The 15308-nt window shown below is 55.5% G+C and overlaps 2 protein-coding genes across 4 annotated transcripts; one reads left to right on the forward strand and one right to left on the reverse strand.

The window, feature by feature from the left end:
* Nucleotides 1-1003: 1003 nt before the first annotated feature.
* SNRPA (small nuclear ribonucleoprotein polypeptide A) lies at nt 1004-9050 on the reverse strand. 2 transcript variants are annotated; one of them, XM_056136970.1, is made up of 6 exons: nt 8886-9050; nt 6142-6314; nt 4748-4900; nt 3189-3362; nt 2748-2836; nt 1004-1382 (listed from the first exon to the last, which is right to left on the reverse strand). In XM_056136970.1, exons 1-6 carry the CDS (start codon nt 8956-8958, stop codon nt 1223-1225), a joined length of 822 nt encoding a protein of 273 aa, XP_055992945.1. In that variant the 5' UTR covers nt 8959-9050; the 3' UTR covers nt 1004-1222. The 2 variants fall into 2 exon arrangements, with proteins under 2 accessions (XP_055992945.1, XP_055992944.1); XM_056136969.1 differs by having other exon boundaries at nt 4721-4900.
* A 791-nt stretch (nt 9051-9841) lies between these two features.
* On the forward strand, nt 9842-15034 carry ACTMAP (actin maturation protease). 2 transcript variants are annotated; one of them, XM_056136968.1, is made up of 7 exons: nt 9842-10040; nt 10186-10776; nt 13148-13216; nt 13494-13618; nt 13848-13977; nt 14066-14136; nt 14446-15034. In XM_056136968.1, the coding sequence occupies exons 2-7, from the start codon at nt 10445-10447 to the stop codon at nt 14781-14783; spliced, it is 1065 nt and encodes a 354-aa protein (XP_055992943.1). In that variant the 5' UTR covers nt 9842-10040; nt 10186-10444; the 3' UTR covers nt 14784-15034. The 2 variants fall into 2 exon arrangements, with proteins under 2 accessions (XP_055992943.1, XP_055992942.1); XM_056136967.1 differs by having other exon boundaries at nt 9842-10776.
* Nucleotides 15035-15308: the final 274 nt, after the last annotated feature.

Below are 15308 nucleotides of genomic sequence, written 5' to 3' on the forward strand. Positions count from 1 at the left end.
CTTGATGCACTTTAGACAGGAAGGGCTGCACAATGCTTAGAGCACCAAATTAATGGATGTATTTCCTCTTTTCTAGATCGGTGATCTCAAGAAGTCTCCTGATTCCCCCACTTGCATGACTAGAGATCAAATCTAGGACCTCAGGGGGGTGAAGTTTGCTCTACCACTTGAGCCGCGCCCCTAACCTGTACACATTCTTTCTCCTCTCTCCTCAATTATCAAGTGAATGAAGGGGTGTGAGCACACACATGCTCACCAGTAGCTGCATTTCCCGCCTGGTGCTGGCATCTTTTCAGCTGCGGTGCTCACACCTGGCAGCCACACAGCCCCAGTGGCCTGCAGCAGGGGGCGCCAGACGGCTAAATGGCTGGCTTTGAGTTCAGCACATGTAGTATAGCCCTGGGGATTGATTCCTGCGGATTCTCAAAACCACTGAGCTCCCTCTTTGACCCCTGTGGTTCATTACTGGTTCTGAGAAATACCCTGATTTCCCGTTCCTATGTGAGCAAAGGGTACTTGAGCCCGTGAAAAGATGTTCGGTAGACAGCTATGGAAGGCCCCCCATTAGATCTCCCTTATGCACAGTTGTTAACAATCCAGTTCCCTTTCTCTCCAGCTGGTTCCAGATGCTGCCTGTGAAGTAGCCTCGTGCCTTGTTCCAGCATCAGGTCAGTGGCGTCCCAGATGGGGTCCATGCAGTCAGGGGACTGCAAAAGTGGCACTTGGCTGAACCCAAGACTCTCCTTCAGGGCTGCAGATGGGGGCATCCTTGGCCAGGCCACTGCCTGCCAGAATATTATGTGGCAGTCTGGGATAAAATTTCCTGCCTGAATGCTAAGACGAAAAGAACTGTCAGTCAAAGCAGTAACAATGACCTCAGTAGAGTACCGTGACACTCTTCCCTATTGTCCCAAGGTTACAAATATTGAGGTGCAAATACCCAGAATATTCTGACGTACCAGGAAGGGCTACGCAAAGACACGGAAATGGAACGGACCAAGGGTTGTGAAAAACCAAACGTCAACTTTAATTCCGGCCTAACAGCGCCAGGTGCAATGTCTGGGGACAGACTCTGGGTACAATGCTGTGTGACCACACACTCGCACACACAGCTCCAAGAAGGCCCCTGAGGGGGACTTACCTTCAGGGGGCTGAGCCAAAGAGGGAAGGGGAGGTCCCCAAACAGGGGTGAGGGGCAGGCCAGGGGTGGGGGGGAAAGGTGCTACTTCTTGGCAAAAGATATCTTCATGGCATTGTTCTGGGTGATCTTGAAGCCTTGCAGGGCATCTCGAGCCGCCCCTGCCTGCACCTCGTTGTCAAACTCCACAAAGGCAATGTCATGCCGCCCGGGCACCAGCCGTACCTCCTTGAAGCCAGGGAACCTGAAAGAATGACAGCCCAGGGATTCAGATGGGGGCATTTCCCTGAAACATTCTGGGGCACCTAGGGGTTAACTTATAACACAAAGGACAGTCCTAACAGTCAATTACCCAGCACATAATGCTGAACTGGGAACCCAAATAGAAACGAGTTCATACATTGCAAGCACGTCACTTCGGACCCCCGTAACCTGGGCTAGCAGTGTAGCTCAACAGCTGAGTGGCTGGTTCAAACGTGGGGGGAGGGGGGCTGGAGTTCATTCCCCAGGACCATAAAAATCAATAGAACACTGCTGACCTGAGTCCTTCCCCATGTGTAACCCATCTATCTCCACTCCAAAAAGATCCCACTGTCTGGGTGGGGTTAAGGCACCCTACTTTTGGGTCACTCCTGAGCAGAGCCACAGTAGCCCCTAAGGACTCCTGGGTGTGCTCCCTGCCAATCCCCCCTTCCCTCTGCTGTTGCTGTGATGACGGGGAGAGGGGACAGGGGTAGAGGCACACACACTTAGGGCCACATCCCTTGGCTGATACTCTGGCACAGTTGAAGCACTTCCATGGTACTGCTGAGCTGCTTTTTCTGCTATTTCCCTGTCCTCCCTCCCCCACAGGGAGCCATGCTGTATAAGAGGTACCCTATTTCTCCTGAGCGTTCTTAGAAAGGCATTCTTTGAGCTGGAAAGACAGAATGGAGTAAGGCGCATGCCTGGCATACCCGACCCACTCTAGAGTCCCCTGTACAGAGCCAGGAGTCAGCCCCGAGTCCTGCCCGCTGTGGCCCCAAAGCGAAGAAATAAAACTACATCTTTAGGTGCAAATGATGTCTAGTTCTCTCTCTCTCTTTTTTTAGGTCACACCAAGCAATGCTCGGGTTATTCCTGGTTCTGTACTCAGGAATTACTCCTGGCAGTGCCCGGGGGACCATATGGGATGCCGGGGATTGAACTCGGGTTGGTCGCATGAAAGGCAAAAGCCCTACTCGCTGTACTATGTCTCCGGCTCAATGTTTGGTTCAAAAAATACCTCAATTTCACTGCGGCTCTACATATACCTACACCTCTCCAAGATTTTTATTGCTGTTTTTGGGCCACACTCAGCAATGCTCAGGGGTTATTCCTGGCTCTGCATCAGGAATCACTCTTGGCGGAGCTCAGGAAACCCTATGAAATGCAGGGATTGAACCTGAGCAAAGCAAACACTCTCCCCACTGTACCAACACTCCAATTTTAACTTAGAAAGAGGCCAGGGTGAATTGATAAAGGCACATCCATCTGCCTCATCTACAAAGCTAAGCAAACTCAGGGCGTGGACAGAACCAGCCCCACCTCCGTGGGGACACTGCTGCCCTCCCCATCCAGCCCCACGTACTGGTTGAAAAGCATGGACAGCATGAGCTCGTTGGTCTCTTCAGGCAGGTTGGTGAGGAACAAGATGTGATTGGGTGGGTTTTCTGAAAGCTGTGAGGCAGAAACAGGATGCATGAGTGTGTGGGAATCCAGCACGCCCACCAGGCATTCCCAGCGTTCCTGCATGGTAAGCCTCCCCACACCCCTTAAATCCCATAGACTGCAGGGCACGGATACGTGCATAGGCTGGTGCCTGTCACGAAGTTCCGGAATGAATGAAAATGAACAGAGGCCGGCCCCCATTCCCCCCAACACCCCACTTCCTCTCAAGTCCCCCCCCACCTCTACTCAGCTAATCAACCCACAGCACTTCTAGGGTGCCAATGCACACAGCCCACCCTTCCCCTCTTCTTCTGTGTTCTACTGTAACGAGACCCGGGGTATCTCGGGACTAAGCACTTACAGGCTGGGCAGGTGGCATCTGACCAGGCATGAGCTGCTGAGGGGGCATGGCCCCTGGGGGGAGCTGGCCCGGTGCGAGGCCTGGCGGCGGGATCATGCCAGGTGGCGGCATGTAGGGAGGCTGGCCCGGCATGTGGTGCATGATGCGGGGTGCCTGGGTCATGGGTGGCATGCCCTGTAGACAGAGGGGTTGGGAGTTAGAGGGGTGCAGGTGGGGACACATGGAGGAAGACCCAAACAGAACCAGAACCCAAGGGAACAGTTAAGCAAAAAGCTCTAACAAAAAACATACCAAACAAAAAATTAGCCGTCTCCTAGCACCTAAAGAAACATTTCTGATTTTTTTTAAGTGTTGGGGGGGTGACACAGCTATGCTTGGGACTTACTCCTGGCTCTGTGCTAATTCCTGATAGGCTGCAGGAGATCCTATACAGGGCAGAGGGTTGCACCCCTTGTAAACGATACAGAAAGTGCATGACCCACTGTCCTCCTTCTCTGGCCCTTATTTCCTTAGTCCTATCCAGAGGACATTCACCCTCTTTTGTTTGTGGTGATACCCTTGATCCAGTGCCCAGCATTTTCCGCATAGTAGATGCTCAATGGAACAATTTTCGTGAGGGGACGGAACTAAAGGGGGGATGCCAGGGGTTGATCCAATGATTGACCCTTGAACATGCAAAGCATGAACCCCACTGCCACACCTCCAGTGGCAGCTTCCGGGGAATGCTTTACATCTTTTGTTGGTCTCCTTGGAGAGTTTTTTTTTAAATCACTTGAAGTCTACTTGTTTATTAGTTTTGGGGAGGAGGTTGGGGCGGGTGTGTTATGTGTTGTGTGTGTGTGTGTGTGTGTGTGTATGTGTGTGCGCGCATGCACATCAGGTGAACTCAACTCAGACACTGAAGCTGGGTCAGCTATGTTCAAGGCAAGTGCCCTACCCTCTGTACTATCTCTCTGACCTGAACTCATTTGTCAGCATATGGAAATAAAACCGGCTTTTTTTCCATATTGACTTTACATCCTGTTATTTTCCAGGATTAAGTCCATTAATAGTCATCTCTGAATGATCTACTAATAAAATCATTTAAAGATACAAACTTCAGAAGCAGGGAGGCCGGGAGAGGTTTTTCCAAGTACACAGACCATCACCCCAGCACTACACAAGCTCTACAGGGAATGGAGGTGGGAGTGGGCTCAGGGAGCGACCTCACGCCTAGTACTGCAAGGGTCAAGGTTCAACCCCAAAGCCCAGTGTGTGTTACCACTAGCATGATGACAATGGGGGTGGGGGAGGAAAAGAGGCTGGGTGAGCTCAACTGGCTCAGCATGTGTTCTGCATGCAGGAAGCTGGGATTCAAGCTTCAATACCCCACGATCCCCTGGTAAACTTAGAGCCCTAGTTATCCCTGAATACCACCCAGTGTGGCCCTCAGCTCCCCAAAGAGAGAAATACAAAGGAAAGGAAAATGAGGGGAATGGGGAGCTTGAACTCTGCAGGGAGAACCCTCCTCAACACCCCCCCACCCCGCTTACCGGGACGGGCCCCTGGACAGCACCTACAACGGGCGCAGCCGCCCCACCCTGCACAGCCTTCTTGGCCGCCGGCGTCTCTTGGCTCTTGGGCTTCCTCTTCTCCCGCTTACGGTCCCGTTCCACGAAGGTGCCCTTCATCTTGGCAATGATATCCGAGTCGGTCTTCGCATACTGGATGCGCTGCAAGCAGAGAGCAGAGGCTGAAGAGAGGGACTGCAGAGTCACACTGGTGGAGCATGGGCGCAGGGAGTCAGGCCCAAGTCAACCTTCATTCACATCAGAGAGAAGGGAGCAGTGATTACTCCCCACACACCAGGATGGAACTGGTGGCACAGTCAAAGACCAGCCTTGATGAGGGAGGGGAGTGGCAGGAACCAGTGGGAAGGAGAAGGCAGACGGCTATTTGAAACAGAGGGAGCAGACAGGGTTTTAGGACCATTCCCATGCATTCAAGCACAGGATAGGACCTACATTATAGTGAGGAATAGTGGGGAGGTAGGTCAGAGGGTGACCACAGGCTGGTGAGGGAGGGTTAGTCTCAGCTCAGGATCGCTCTTAGCAGTTTTCTGGGGACCATGAAGTACAGGGGGTGAACCTGTGCTCCAGTCTACACAGCTGGAGCCCGGGTCCCGGGTGGATGGCTCGTATGCACAGGGTCTATTTCTAGCTGCTCCAGAAATCAGAAACTCAAATACCCAGAGGTGACAACAGGCAGAGGCAAGAAAGCTGAAAGTTCCAGGCAGTGTGGCACTGCTTTCCACACAGAGGCAACTTGCTGTAGGACCTGCACGGACACTTACTGTTACTGAGATGGTCAGAGGCCACATTCTAACCAGGTGATACATGAGAATCAGAACAGACACAGGTGCAAAAAAGTGGGCTAATGGGCGCCAGGAATTCTCATCCAGGCTCTTTAAGCCATGTCTCCCCTCTGAACTGCAGACTCCTTGGCTTACTACTTACCCTTTGAGGTTGGTTGGTTTGTGGGCCAGTCAGTGATGCTGGTAGATACCCCTGGATTGCTGCTAAATGCAACGCATGTGCACCGGCCTCCCACTTACCTTCTGACTGTCCACCACCCTGTCCTGTTCTCTCCTCCTCCTCCTGCACAGCCTGGTCCTGGCCCAATGAACTAACCACCCCCCTGCCACACAGGTGCTGGCACACAGGCCTTACCAACGTGCTGCCTCTGCCTAACATTCTCTCCCTCTTCCCCCTCCTTCCCATCTCCCCTCACCCAAAGAGCCTTTCCTGAACCCCTAGACTGAAAGAGGTACCTCACCGAAGTCCCCTCCCCACACTTTGCTGAATTCCATCAACAGCCCTGACACCAGTGCATTTACAGCTCCACTGACAAGAGGGACAGGTATCTCCAGTCCCACATACATACTCAACCCCCCGAATTCCCCTCCAGTGCTCACCATGGGCTTGTCGTAGAAGGGGAAGCCCTGCATGGAGCGCAGGGCATTGGTGGCGCTGCTGACCTCCTTGAAGATGACGAAGGCCTGACCTCTCATCTTCAGGCTCCTTGAGACCAGAATGTCCAGGATCTGGCCAAACTGGGAGAAGATGGCGTACAGGGATTTCTTCAGCTCTGCAACGGGGGATGGCAGACCCATGGGTGACCAGAGCCCTTGGCATCACCTCCTGGACCCCAAGTACCCCTGTCCAGAGAAAACTGCAGCCGGACAGAAATTCCCAGGAAAAGTGACAGAACACACAGAATGTCATGGGTCAGCAGCCCTCCAGAGCAGCTGCCCAGGAGTCCAGTCAAGGGGAAAGGAAACCCCTGCAGGTGCTGCACAAGGCAAAGACCAGAGGAACTTCTTGCCCATGTCACCAATACCTTGACAAAGGCCTGAGTGACGTTGTCACGGCTGGTATCGCTCCACCTCCAGTCACTCTGCCCCCCTAATGACCCGCCTCAGCATCCTTGCCCAAATGCTCTACCAAGCATGCCTTGCTCCTGAGTTGTCCCTGGCTACCTCCTTCCAGTCACCCAGATCTCAACCTAACGCCACCACCTCAGAGGTCTACCTGGAGCATAGGGACTGATGCCCTCTCATGTGATGTCCCTCCTCAAAACCAGTTTGCTATCCTCATGGCACTGCCCACTCTCTGCCAACAAGCAGGTTCCCTTGCCACCAGGCTGTCCCCTGAAGACCTGAAAGCCCCCTCCACCCCCACTCCACTGCTCACCAGCTTTTCCCCAGCATCATGGGGAGGATATCATGAAGTACTTCACCGGGAGAATGCCATGGAATTCAGAACCACTCAGAGAGAGTAATTATTTTTTTTTAAACCAACACGGAAAGCAGCTCCAAGAGACTGAATAATCGGGAGGACTCACCCACAGTTGCAGGGAGCACAGACCCAGCAGAGCAGGGATCGGAGCCAGGGTCCAAGGGCTCTGCACCACTACCCCTCACTGCCTCTCCTCACAGCAGAGAAAAGAACAGGGTCAGATCTCACACAAAGGTCTGCCATGAGGCTCTCAGCCCAAAGGAGGAGCCCAGAGAGAGCTCCTGCCTTGCAAGCAGCAACTGTTCCTGGGTTCGAATCCCTGGTATTCCACAGGATTCTGGCACCGCAGCTATTTATTTGTGAGCCCTAGTGCTAAAAGGGGCGGGGGGGGGGGAGGGTTCTGGCAACAGCACAGGCTGGCATGAGAGGCACCTCAATAGAAAGAAAGCAACCTGGCACTCAACCCAAGTGAAGAAGACCCGTGAGCACCCCTCCCGCCCAGCAAGCACCTCAACTTGTGTCCCACTAGGAGGTCCTCTGGCATCTGTCCCAAGAGATCATTCACCACGCCCCCTCCAACTGCAGGACCAGAGGCAGCAGTGCCAACATGGAGATTCAGTCCCTGTAACATCCATGTGAACGATCTGCCCAAGTCTCAATTTCAATATAGTAATGGAGTACAGGAGAGGTGGCCGATACCGATTATATCCCCGCCACCATATGTTCCCAAGCCCAGCCAAGTGACACAACTTCCAAAATATAACTGAGGGGCCAGAGTGGTAGTACAGCAAGTAGGGCATTTGTCTTGCACACAGCCAACCCGGGTTCGATGCCCAGCACCCCATAGGGTCTCCTAAGCACTGCCAGGAGTGATTCTGGGTGCAGAGCCAGGAGTTAGCCCTGATAATTGCTGGGTGTCCCACGGACAAAACCTAAACAAAATGGAGGATACAGGGCTGGAAGGCAGTACAGAGGGTTGGTGTGCATGCTCTTCATACAGGAACCCTAGGCTTGATCTCCAGCACTAAATGATCTCCAAGTACCCGCTGGAATGATTCCCAAGCAGAGTCAGAAGGAGTACCAGCTGGTGGGGCCACAAAAAAAGGGGTTGGGGGCCTATAAGGTCCCAGAAAGTCCGTAAGTTATTGAAGAAAAACTGGAAAAGTATACCTGACGTCAGCAATATAAGTGGGGGATGGGATGCCCTCCCACATCCTTGATGCTACAAGTGCTCTACACCCCCTCTCCCCCATAATCTAATCCCGAAGCCCAAGCTTCAGTGCTGCTGGCTCCAACCCTTGCTGCGTGTGACCCTGGGCAAGCTACGGGAGCCCTGGCCTCAGTCTCCTAGCTTGAGAAATGGGAACACGGGCTCCTTCCTGCAGCCTCGCGAACAATGAACCTCAGAGCAAGATAAGGCATCAGGCCTTGTGAGCCTGATCAGGCGTGTGTGAGCCACCGTTGTTCCGTCCTCTCTCCGATATTTGAGAAATCTTGCGTTTAGTCCGAGACGAGGAGAGTGACTAATTTCCAGGCTTCAGGCTCATGGAGCTCAAGTAAATCACGCCCACCCCCCATCAAAGCCATAAGGATGCCAAAACCGGGGGGGGGGGGTCTAGTGGGGGGAGGAGGGTCCGAAATCTAGAGGAAGTGAGAAGCTTGTTGCTCGAGGAAGTCGTGGGCAAAAAGGGTTGAGGGAAGGCTTCTAGAAGGAGGAGTTGCGAGTCGATCGACAGTGACCAGGAGGGTGTGTACGACGTGGGGCGACTGAGAGAGGGGCCGACTGAAAGGGCGGCGCGCGCGAGGCTCCAACAGTCGGGCTGGAGGGAAACGGAGAGCGGAGGATGCCGGGAAGGCGGCGGGCGGGGGAAGAGTTCATGCAGGACGGTCTGGAGACAATTCAACTCCCCCGAGAACTCACCATCCTTCTTGATCTTCTCGTTGAGATTGTTGATATAAATAGTGTGGTTGGGGCGGGCCTCGGGAACCGCCATGGAGCGAGACGCCGAGGGAGGGCTGAAAAAAGGAAAAACTTCAGCACTTGGTTTCTCCAAAAATCTTTTTGCCCCCAAATGGGCTCCACTGGCTGCTCCTTTGTGGCGGAAGGCGCGGGGAGGAACGAAGGAGAAGGAAGTTAAACCAAAACGCGAGCGCGCGACACTGCTCCTTCTCCGCGTGGTGCGGGAACGCGCCAGGCGTTTACTACCACTCCCAGGATGCCTTTCGCGACCAGTGGGCGGAGCGTCCCGAAATGGCGATTCTCATTGGTCTATACACTCAAAGGGGCGGGCCAGGGCCAGGAGAAAGAACCTGGATGTAATAGCTAGCTAAGTAAGGAAAGAGTCCTTGGCTTCTCAGTGGGAACTAGTTTTCCTACGCGAGACACGTGGAGACCCGGAGTCAGGAGCACCACCCGTCTGGTGCCGAACACCAACTGCGCCCTCATAGCTCACCTTGAAAGAGCCACAAGTTCCCACAAGTGGCGCTTGCTTTGTGATCGGGTTCCTACACAAAACTCAGTCCCGGCCCCGCCTTTGCCGTCCTACAAGCCAATATCCGCGTGGAAACTCGACGTAGAAACCAATTAGACTAAGTCTCGTCCCTGAGCCCCAATCAAAGTCAGGCGTGGATTCCCGCCTAGGCAGGGAAAAGCCCGCCTCCTGGGAGACAGACCAATGGGAGAAGACCGCGCCTCCTCAGGCGCTTCTCGCCAATCGTGACTCGGCTCGCGCGGCCGGTTCATCCGGAGGCCGTCCGGGCAAAGGGCCTCGGCCGCCCACGCCGCGCGCTGTCACGTGATCGCCGGGAGCGGGCGCGAGGGGCCGCCCCCCACGTGACTGGCGAGGGGCGGGGTGTTCCGCGGCCGCCATTTTGCGGGCATGGGAGGCGCGTGTCGTTTCCAGCCTCCGTTCTCGGGCTCAGCTGTAACACGTCTCGCAGTCACCTCAGCGTTCTCTCAGCGTTCCCGCGCCCGGGGAGCGCTTTCTTGTTGCCCCCTGGTTTCGGGACCTTCTCCACAAATGGGCCGCTTTTCCCGCTTGTAGCTTTTTGACCTCTTGACCTCCTGACTCAAAAGGTCAGCTGGACGTTTTTGAACTCGGGCCGTGGGATGTGAGGGGAGGGCCGAGTCAGAATTCCCGCGGTCTCTAGCCCAGCTGTTAGTCCCCCAGACGAGGAGCGTGATTAACTCTAGTCTCCAGGTTTTGCATACCCCTCACTAGGGTCTGCGCTTCGGGATCCCAGAGTTGACCCCTGCGCTTGACATCTCTGACCCGGAAGAAGAAGAAGTGCACTGTCAGTTTACCCATCGCCACGATTTGCATTCCCTCCGGAGTCAGCCGTGGCTGCTGCATCACGGATTTTAGCCCTAGGACTTGTCCGTCTCCTTCAGCCTCCAAATTTGGCAATTCAGCTCGAAATACCTCCCTCCCTGAGACCAACCCTTTTTTGGGGGAGACTTCTCGCTTGGGTTCTCTGTAGATGCCACTGAACCCCGAGATGATCTCTCCATGCGCTCCTCAAGAGTCGCCAGTCCTTCCTTCAGGAGCCCCGGCACCCCAGACCCCCATCGTTCCTTCACCTCCTCCCCTACCCCCAAATATCTCTGACTTAACTTTCCCACTTCCCAATGGCCTGGCGGCCCCTGCCCCTCCACCCCCACTGCCGCCTCCACCCCCTGCTAGAGGGGTTGCTCCCCCTCATGTATTCGGCCTGGAGAAGAGCCAGCTTCTGAAGGAGGCCTTGGAGAAGGCCGGCCCGGTCCCCGGGAGCAAAGAGGACGTGAAGAGACTCCTGAGGCTGCAGAAGGACCGGTAGGGTGTCCCCGACCCACCCTGGCTTCTCTTGTGGTCCACCGTTTTCTCAGGGCTTATTTCTGATTCTGTGCTCAGAGATCACTCCTGGTGGTACTTGGGGGACTCCGTGGGCACTGGGAATCTAGCCCGGATGTGTTGTGTGCAAAGCAAGTGCCCTGCCTTTCTGTACTATTTCTCTGGCTCCTCATGCTCTCTTTGCATGCACGTGTGTGTGTGTGTGTGTGTTTGAGCTACACCCGGATGTGTTGTGTGCAAAGCAAGTGCCCTGCCTTTCTGTACTATTTCTCTGGCTCCTCATGCTATCTTTGCATGCTATCTTTGTGTGTTTGTGTGTGTGTGTGTGTTTCTTTGCATGCACGTGTGTGTGTGTGTGTGTGTGTGTGTGTGTGTGTGTATGTTTGAGCTACACCGGTGATGCTCAGGGCTTCCACCTGGCTTTGTAATCAGGGATCATGCCATGGGGCTCAAGGAACGACATGCGGTGACCAGGGATCAAATCCGGATGTGTTGTGTACAAAGCAAATGCCCTGCCCTCCTGTGCTATCTCTCTGGCCCCTCATCCTATCTTTGTGCGAGTAAGTGCATGCGTGTGAGTGTGTGAGATTGAGCTACACCTAGTGGTGCTCGAGACTTAAACCTGGCTTTGTAATCAGGGATCATTCCGTGGGGCTCAAGGAACCGTGTGGTGACCAGAGATTGTACCTGGGTCTGTAGAACTTAAGGCAAAGTACGTTACTTGTTGTACTGTCTCTCTGGGGATCTCCCCCCCCCCCCCACATTTGAAACTCTCATATTCCTCTTGAGTATAGTAGACTAGAGATTCAACACCTCCACTGCTGCCCCAGGGCCCCACAAGTCATGCTTTGTTTGGACCGTGCTCAGAATTATGTGATGGTCTTTTTTTTTTCCTTCATTTAATTTTTAAGCATCCCCCCCCCCCCACCGTGCCAGAGATTCAATGCAGGTTCACACATCAGAGGCCTGAAGTCTACCGCTGAGCTACAAGAAATATCCCACAGATTTTTTTTTTTTTTTGTGGCAGGGAAATGAGAAGGCCACTCTCTCCAAGGAGTGTCCTGCCAAGACAGCAGCAGTCGATGGGCCCAGGAGAGATTCGAGGGCCCCTAAGTCCACTGCCAGGCAGGAGGGAAAAGGGCTAGGCCTGAGGCTCGGGATGCTGGTTTCATGATGACTTGCCTGATTGAAAGGAAGCAGGACAAGTGACTCCCAGATTCACAGGAGAAAGAAACATCTAGCTCCCCAGACAAGTTCCCAGTCTGCTCTGGATCGCGATTGAATGCACCCCTCTTATAGAATTGCCTTGCGCTGCCCGGCAGCATTTTCTGTGTGTTTTCCAGTTTTCTTTGCTTGAGTTCTCTCAAGGTCTTTGCAGCAAGGAGCTATTGTAAGATACAGCCATCCTGGAGCTCTTAGAAAGGAACTGCTTAGCCACCAAGTTAAGAAGAGGGGAATCTCATGAACCAGAGCCATAGGACAGTGGGGAGGGTGTTTGCCTTGCACGTGGCTGACCCAGGTTCAAGTCCCAGCATCCCATGTGGTCCCCTGAGCACCGTCGGGAGAGTTCCCTGACTGTGGAGCCAGAAGTAAGCCCTGAGCACCTCCAGGTATGCCCCGATATCAAAAAGAAGAGAGGGACCTCAGTTTGAACTCTGGCCTTGGGACTCCAGGCGCTCTGCCACCCATCTGGCAGGCAAGCCTCTCCACAGGGGATGCCCTCAGTCTTGCCCATGCCTTGCCCACTCCAGAGCCCCAAGGACAGGGCAGGGCCCGAGATTACCTTGTGCTTTGGGAGTCGCCCCCTCCAGCATGTTTTATTTTGTTTTGTTTCAGGGTCACAGCTAGTGATACTCAGGGGTTACTCCTGGCTCTGTGCTCATGAATTACTCCACATGGTGCTCAGGGGACCAAATGGGATCCCAAGGATCGAACCCGAGTCAGCAGTGTGCGAGGCATACACCTCCAGCACCTCCAGCTTGTTTGTACTCTGGATCTTTCTCTCATCCAGGAGAGGACCTTGAGGGAAATCCCAGAAAGAGGTCAGACAGGAAGACACCCCTTGAGAAATTTCCCCCAGTAAGCTAGTGCTCCCTTGCCTTGCATGTGTCTGACCTGAGGTTCCATCTGAAGTCCCGCCAGGAGTGAGGTTTGATCTGAAGTTCTGCCAGGAGTACAGAGCCAGGAGTAAGCCCTGAACTCTGCTGAGTGTGCACCCCCCCAAAAAAAAAAGAAGCAATGCTGTCTAGCCCCTGATGACCGCCCATGGAGGGGGGCCGGGGAGGGGAGCCTCTGTTCCACTATGTGTCCCCGGCTGCACCTGGAGGACCCAGTCCCAGTGGGTTGTGTTCAGTTTCAGGAGTGACCTGCGGTGGCTCCTCTTCTGTGCTGACCTGCCGTCCCTCATCCAGGAAGGCCCCCAGTACGTGCCCCGCACCCCCCACCTGGGAGAGGGGACCTTTTGGGGCGTCAGGAGCCTGCCCGTCCACCAGCAGCTGGAAGGAATGAACCAGCTGTAGAGTAACCACTCTGGCATCTTCTGGGAAACATGGGTGACATCCCCCCTGCCCCTCCCACTTCACCCTGACCCTGCGGCCAGGTCCCCACATTCCAGCTGGGGCGGGGAGGGGGGCGGGCAGCCGGGTGAGGGGGTGCTGGGAAGACATCCTCAGGGTTGAGGGACTGGCCTGTCTCCGCAGGTGTGGGCTGGTAGCCTTGTGGATGGCGGGCGCCCTCCTGGTGCCCCCCAGTGGTGTCCCCCTGGAGAGGCTGGTGCAGGTCGCCCGGGATAGAGGCTTCACCGCCCAGGGGGAGATGTTCTCTGGTGAGTGGGGGCCAAGTGACCTCCAGGGGAGTCTGGGGAGGTCGAGGGGACATGGCGTGCCTGCTTCCTTTCCTCCTGTGCTTGTCCATACCCAGTAGGACAGTGGACTCTGGAACTGGGCTGCTGCGTGGCCACAGGTTGTCCGCTTACCCTCTCTGGGCCTCACTGTCTGTCCTGTTATGGATGCCCTGACCCCATGACCCCGCTCCGGGTTTGTTCCATCCTGCAGTGGCTGACATGGGCAGGCTGGCCCAGGAGGTACTGGGCTGCCAGGCTGAGCTGCTCTGCGGTGGCCTGGGCCCCCCAAACCGAGACCGCGTCCTGCAGCATTTGCTCGCCGGACACCCGCTGCTCATCCCGTATCCTGGTACTGGGCAGGGGTAGGGGGGACAGGGAACAGGCAGGTCCAGGGCCATACCTCGGCTTTGCCCTTAACCCCAGCTCCAGCTACGATGAGGACTTCAACCACGAGCCATGTCAGCGGCGCGGCCACAAGGCCCACTGGGCAGTAAGCGCAGGTGAGTATTGCGTCCTGCCTACCTCCCCCCCCCCCATGTCCTCACCCCTGGGGGCCACCAGGCATGTCAGGACTTGGGATAGCTGGGCCTCCCTGTCCCATTCTGGAAATTGGGGCGGGGGGGGGGAACAGAAGCACCCCATGCTCCCTTGGCTGCTTACAGCCCCTCAGAACCACCCCTCAGCCCATGCTTTAGTGTCCACTTAGTGGCAGATCTGCACCCTGCTGTGTGCAGCTGGCCCTGTCTGCCCACGTTTCTCAGGGGATCAGGGAGCATCCTTGGCCCCCCACTCACAGCTTCTTTCCCCAGGGGTCCTGCTGGGGGTGCCAAGAGTGCCGGACTTCGGTTATGCTGAGGACCCAGAGCTTCCCGGCCTGTTCCTGCCAGTGCCTGGTGTGGCCCACCAGCCACCCCCCTTGCCCGAGGACAGCAACCCAGGCCTGGTCTATCTCCTGGCTAAGCAGGGCAAGAGCTGGCACTACCTGCTGTGGGACTACGAGCACGTCCGTGAGAGCAACCAGCAATTGACTGACTTCTCGCCTGCCAGGGCCGCTGATGGTCGCACCTACGTGCTGCCTGCAGGCGGGGTGCGGGCCGGTCTCTGCGGCCAGGCCCTGCTGCTCACACCACAGGGATCCAGCCACTAGCCAGCTGTGCCATACAGCCCCCAGGTCAGAGTTCTGGGTGATGAGGTTGGGGGGAATCTGAGGACCTCCAGCCAGAGTCCTAATGGGGGGGTATCCCCCAGACTTCCCTGCTCTGTCCAGTCTCAAGCTCAGACATCCTGTTGACTCCCCCACCCCGAGCCCTGGTCCCAAGTATTAACTACTCTCTGTGTCCTAGCTGGAATAGACTGAGGAGTCCAAACCCTGATCCCCAGCCAACCCCTCCCCGCCCTTCTCCCCCATGCCCCATTCATCTGAGGCTATGGGGCAAGTGGGGTGCTGTCTACCCCCCACCCCCAGCCTGCACCTCTAGGGGCAGTAGGAAGGAGCCCGCCTGCCAAGCTCGCCTCTGTCCCAAACCCCTCATTACCCCATTACCCCACCCTGCACTGATGCTCAAATTAGGAGCTCAGAGCCCACACATCCCAGGTGCCAGAGGAAAATGCCACCAAGTCAACTTCAGCTGTGCTGTTTATTGGGGTGTGGTCACGGGGGAGGCACCCGTGG

The sequence above is a fragment of the Sorex fumeus genome, unplaced genomic scaffold (genome assembly GCF_029834395.1).
Source record: "Sorex fumeus unplaced genomic scaffold, SorFum_2.1 ptg000122l, whole genome shotgun sequence".
Lineage (NCBI taxonomy): Eukaryota > Metazoa > Chordata > Mammalia > Eulipotyphla > Soricidae > Sorex > Sorex fumeus.

What these genes read in the sequence shown, in the direction of transcription:
- SNRPA (XM_056136969.1), bottom strand. Translation starts at nt 8,958, where the DNA reads ATGGCGGTTCCCGAGGCCCGCCCCAACCACACTATTTATATCAACAAT. An exon ending in CGAGAAGATCAAGAAGGATG is followed by an intron (nt 6,315 to 8,885) that starts GTGAGTTCTCGG and finishes CCCCCGTTGCAG; the next exon opens with AGCTGAAGAAATCCCTGTAC. An exon ending in AGATGCCACCTGCCCAGCCT is followed by an intron (nt 2,837 to 3,188) that starts GTAAGTGCTTAG and finishes TCTGCCTCACAG; the next exon opens with CTTTCAGAAAACCCACCCAA.
- ACTMAP (XM_056136967.1), top strand. Translation starts at nt 10,445, where the DNA reads ATGCCACTGAACCCCGAGATGATCTCTCCATGCGCTCCTCAAGAGTCG. An exon ending in CTGAGGCTGCAGAAGGACCG is followed by an intron (nt 10,777 to 13,147) that starts GTAGGGTGTCCC and finishes GGTTGTGTTCAG; the next exon opens with TTTCAGGAGTGACCTGCGGT. An exon ending in GGACACCCGCTGCTCATCCC is followed by an intron (nt 13,978 to 14,065) that starts GTATCCTGGTAC and finishes CCCCAGCTCCAG; the next exon opens with CTACGATGAGGACTTCAACC.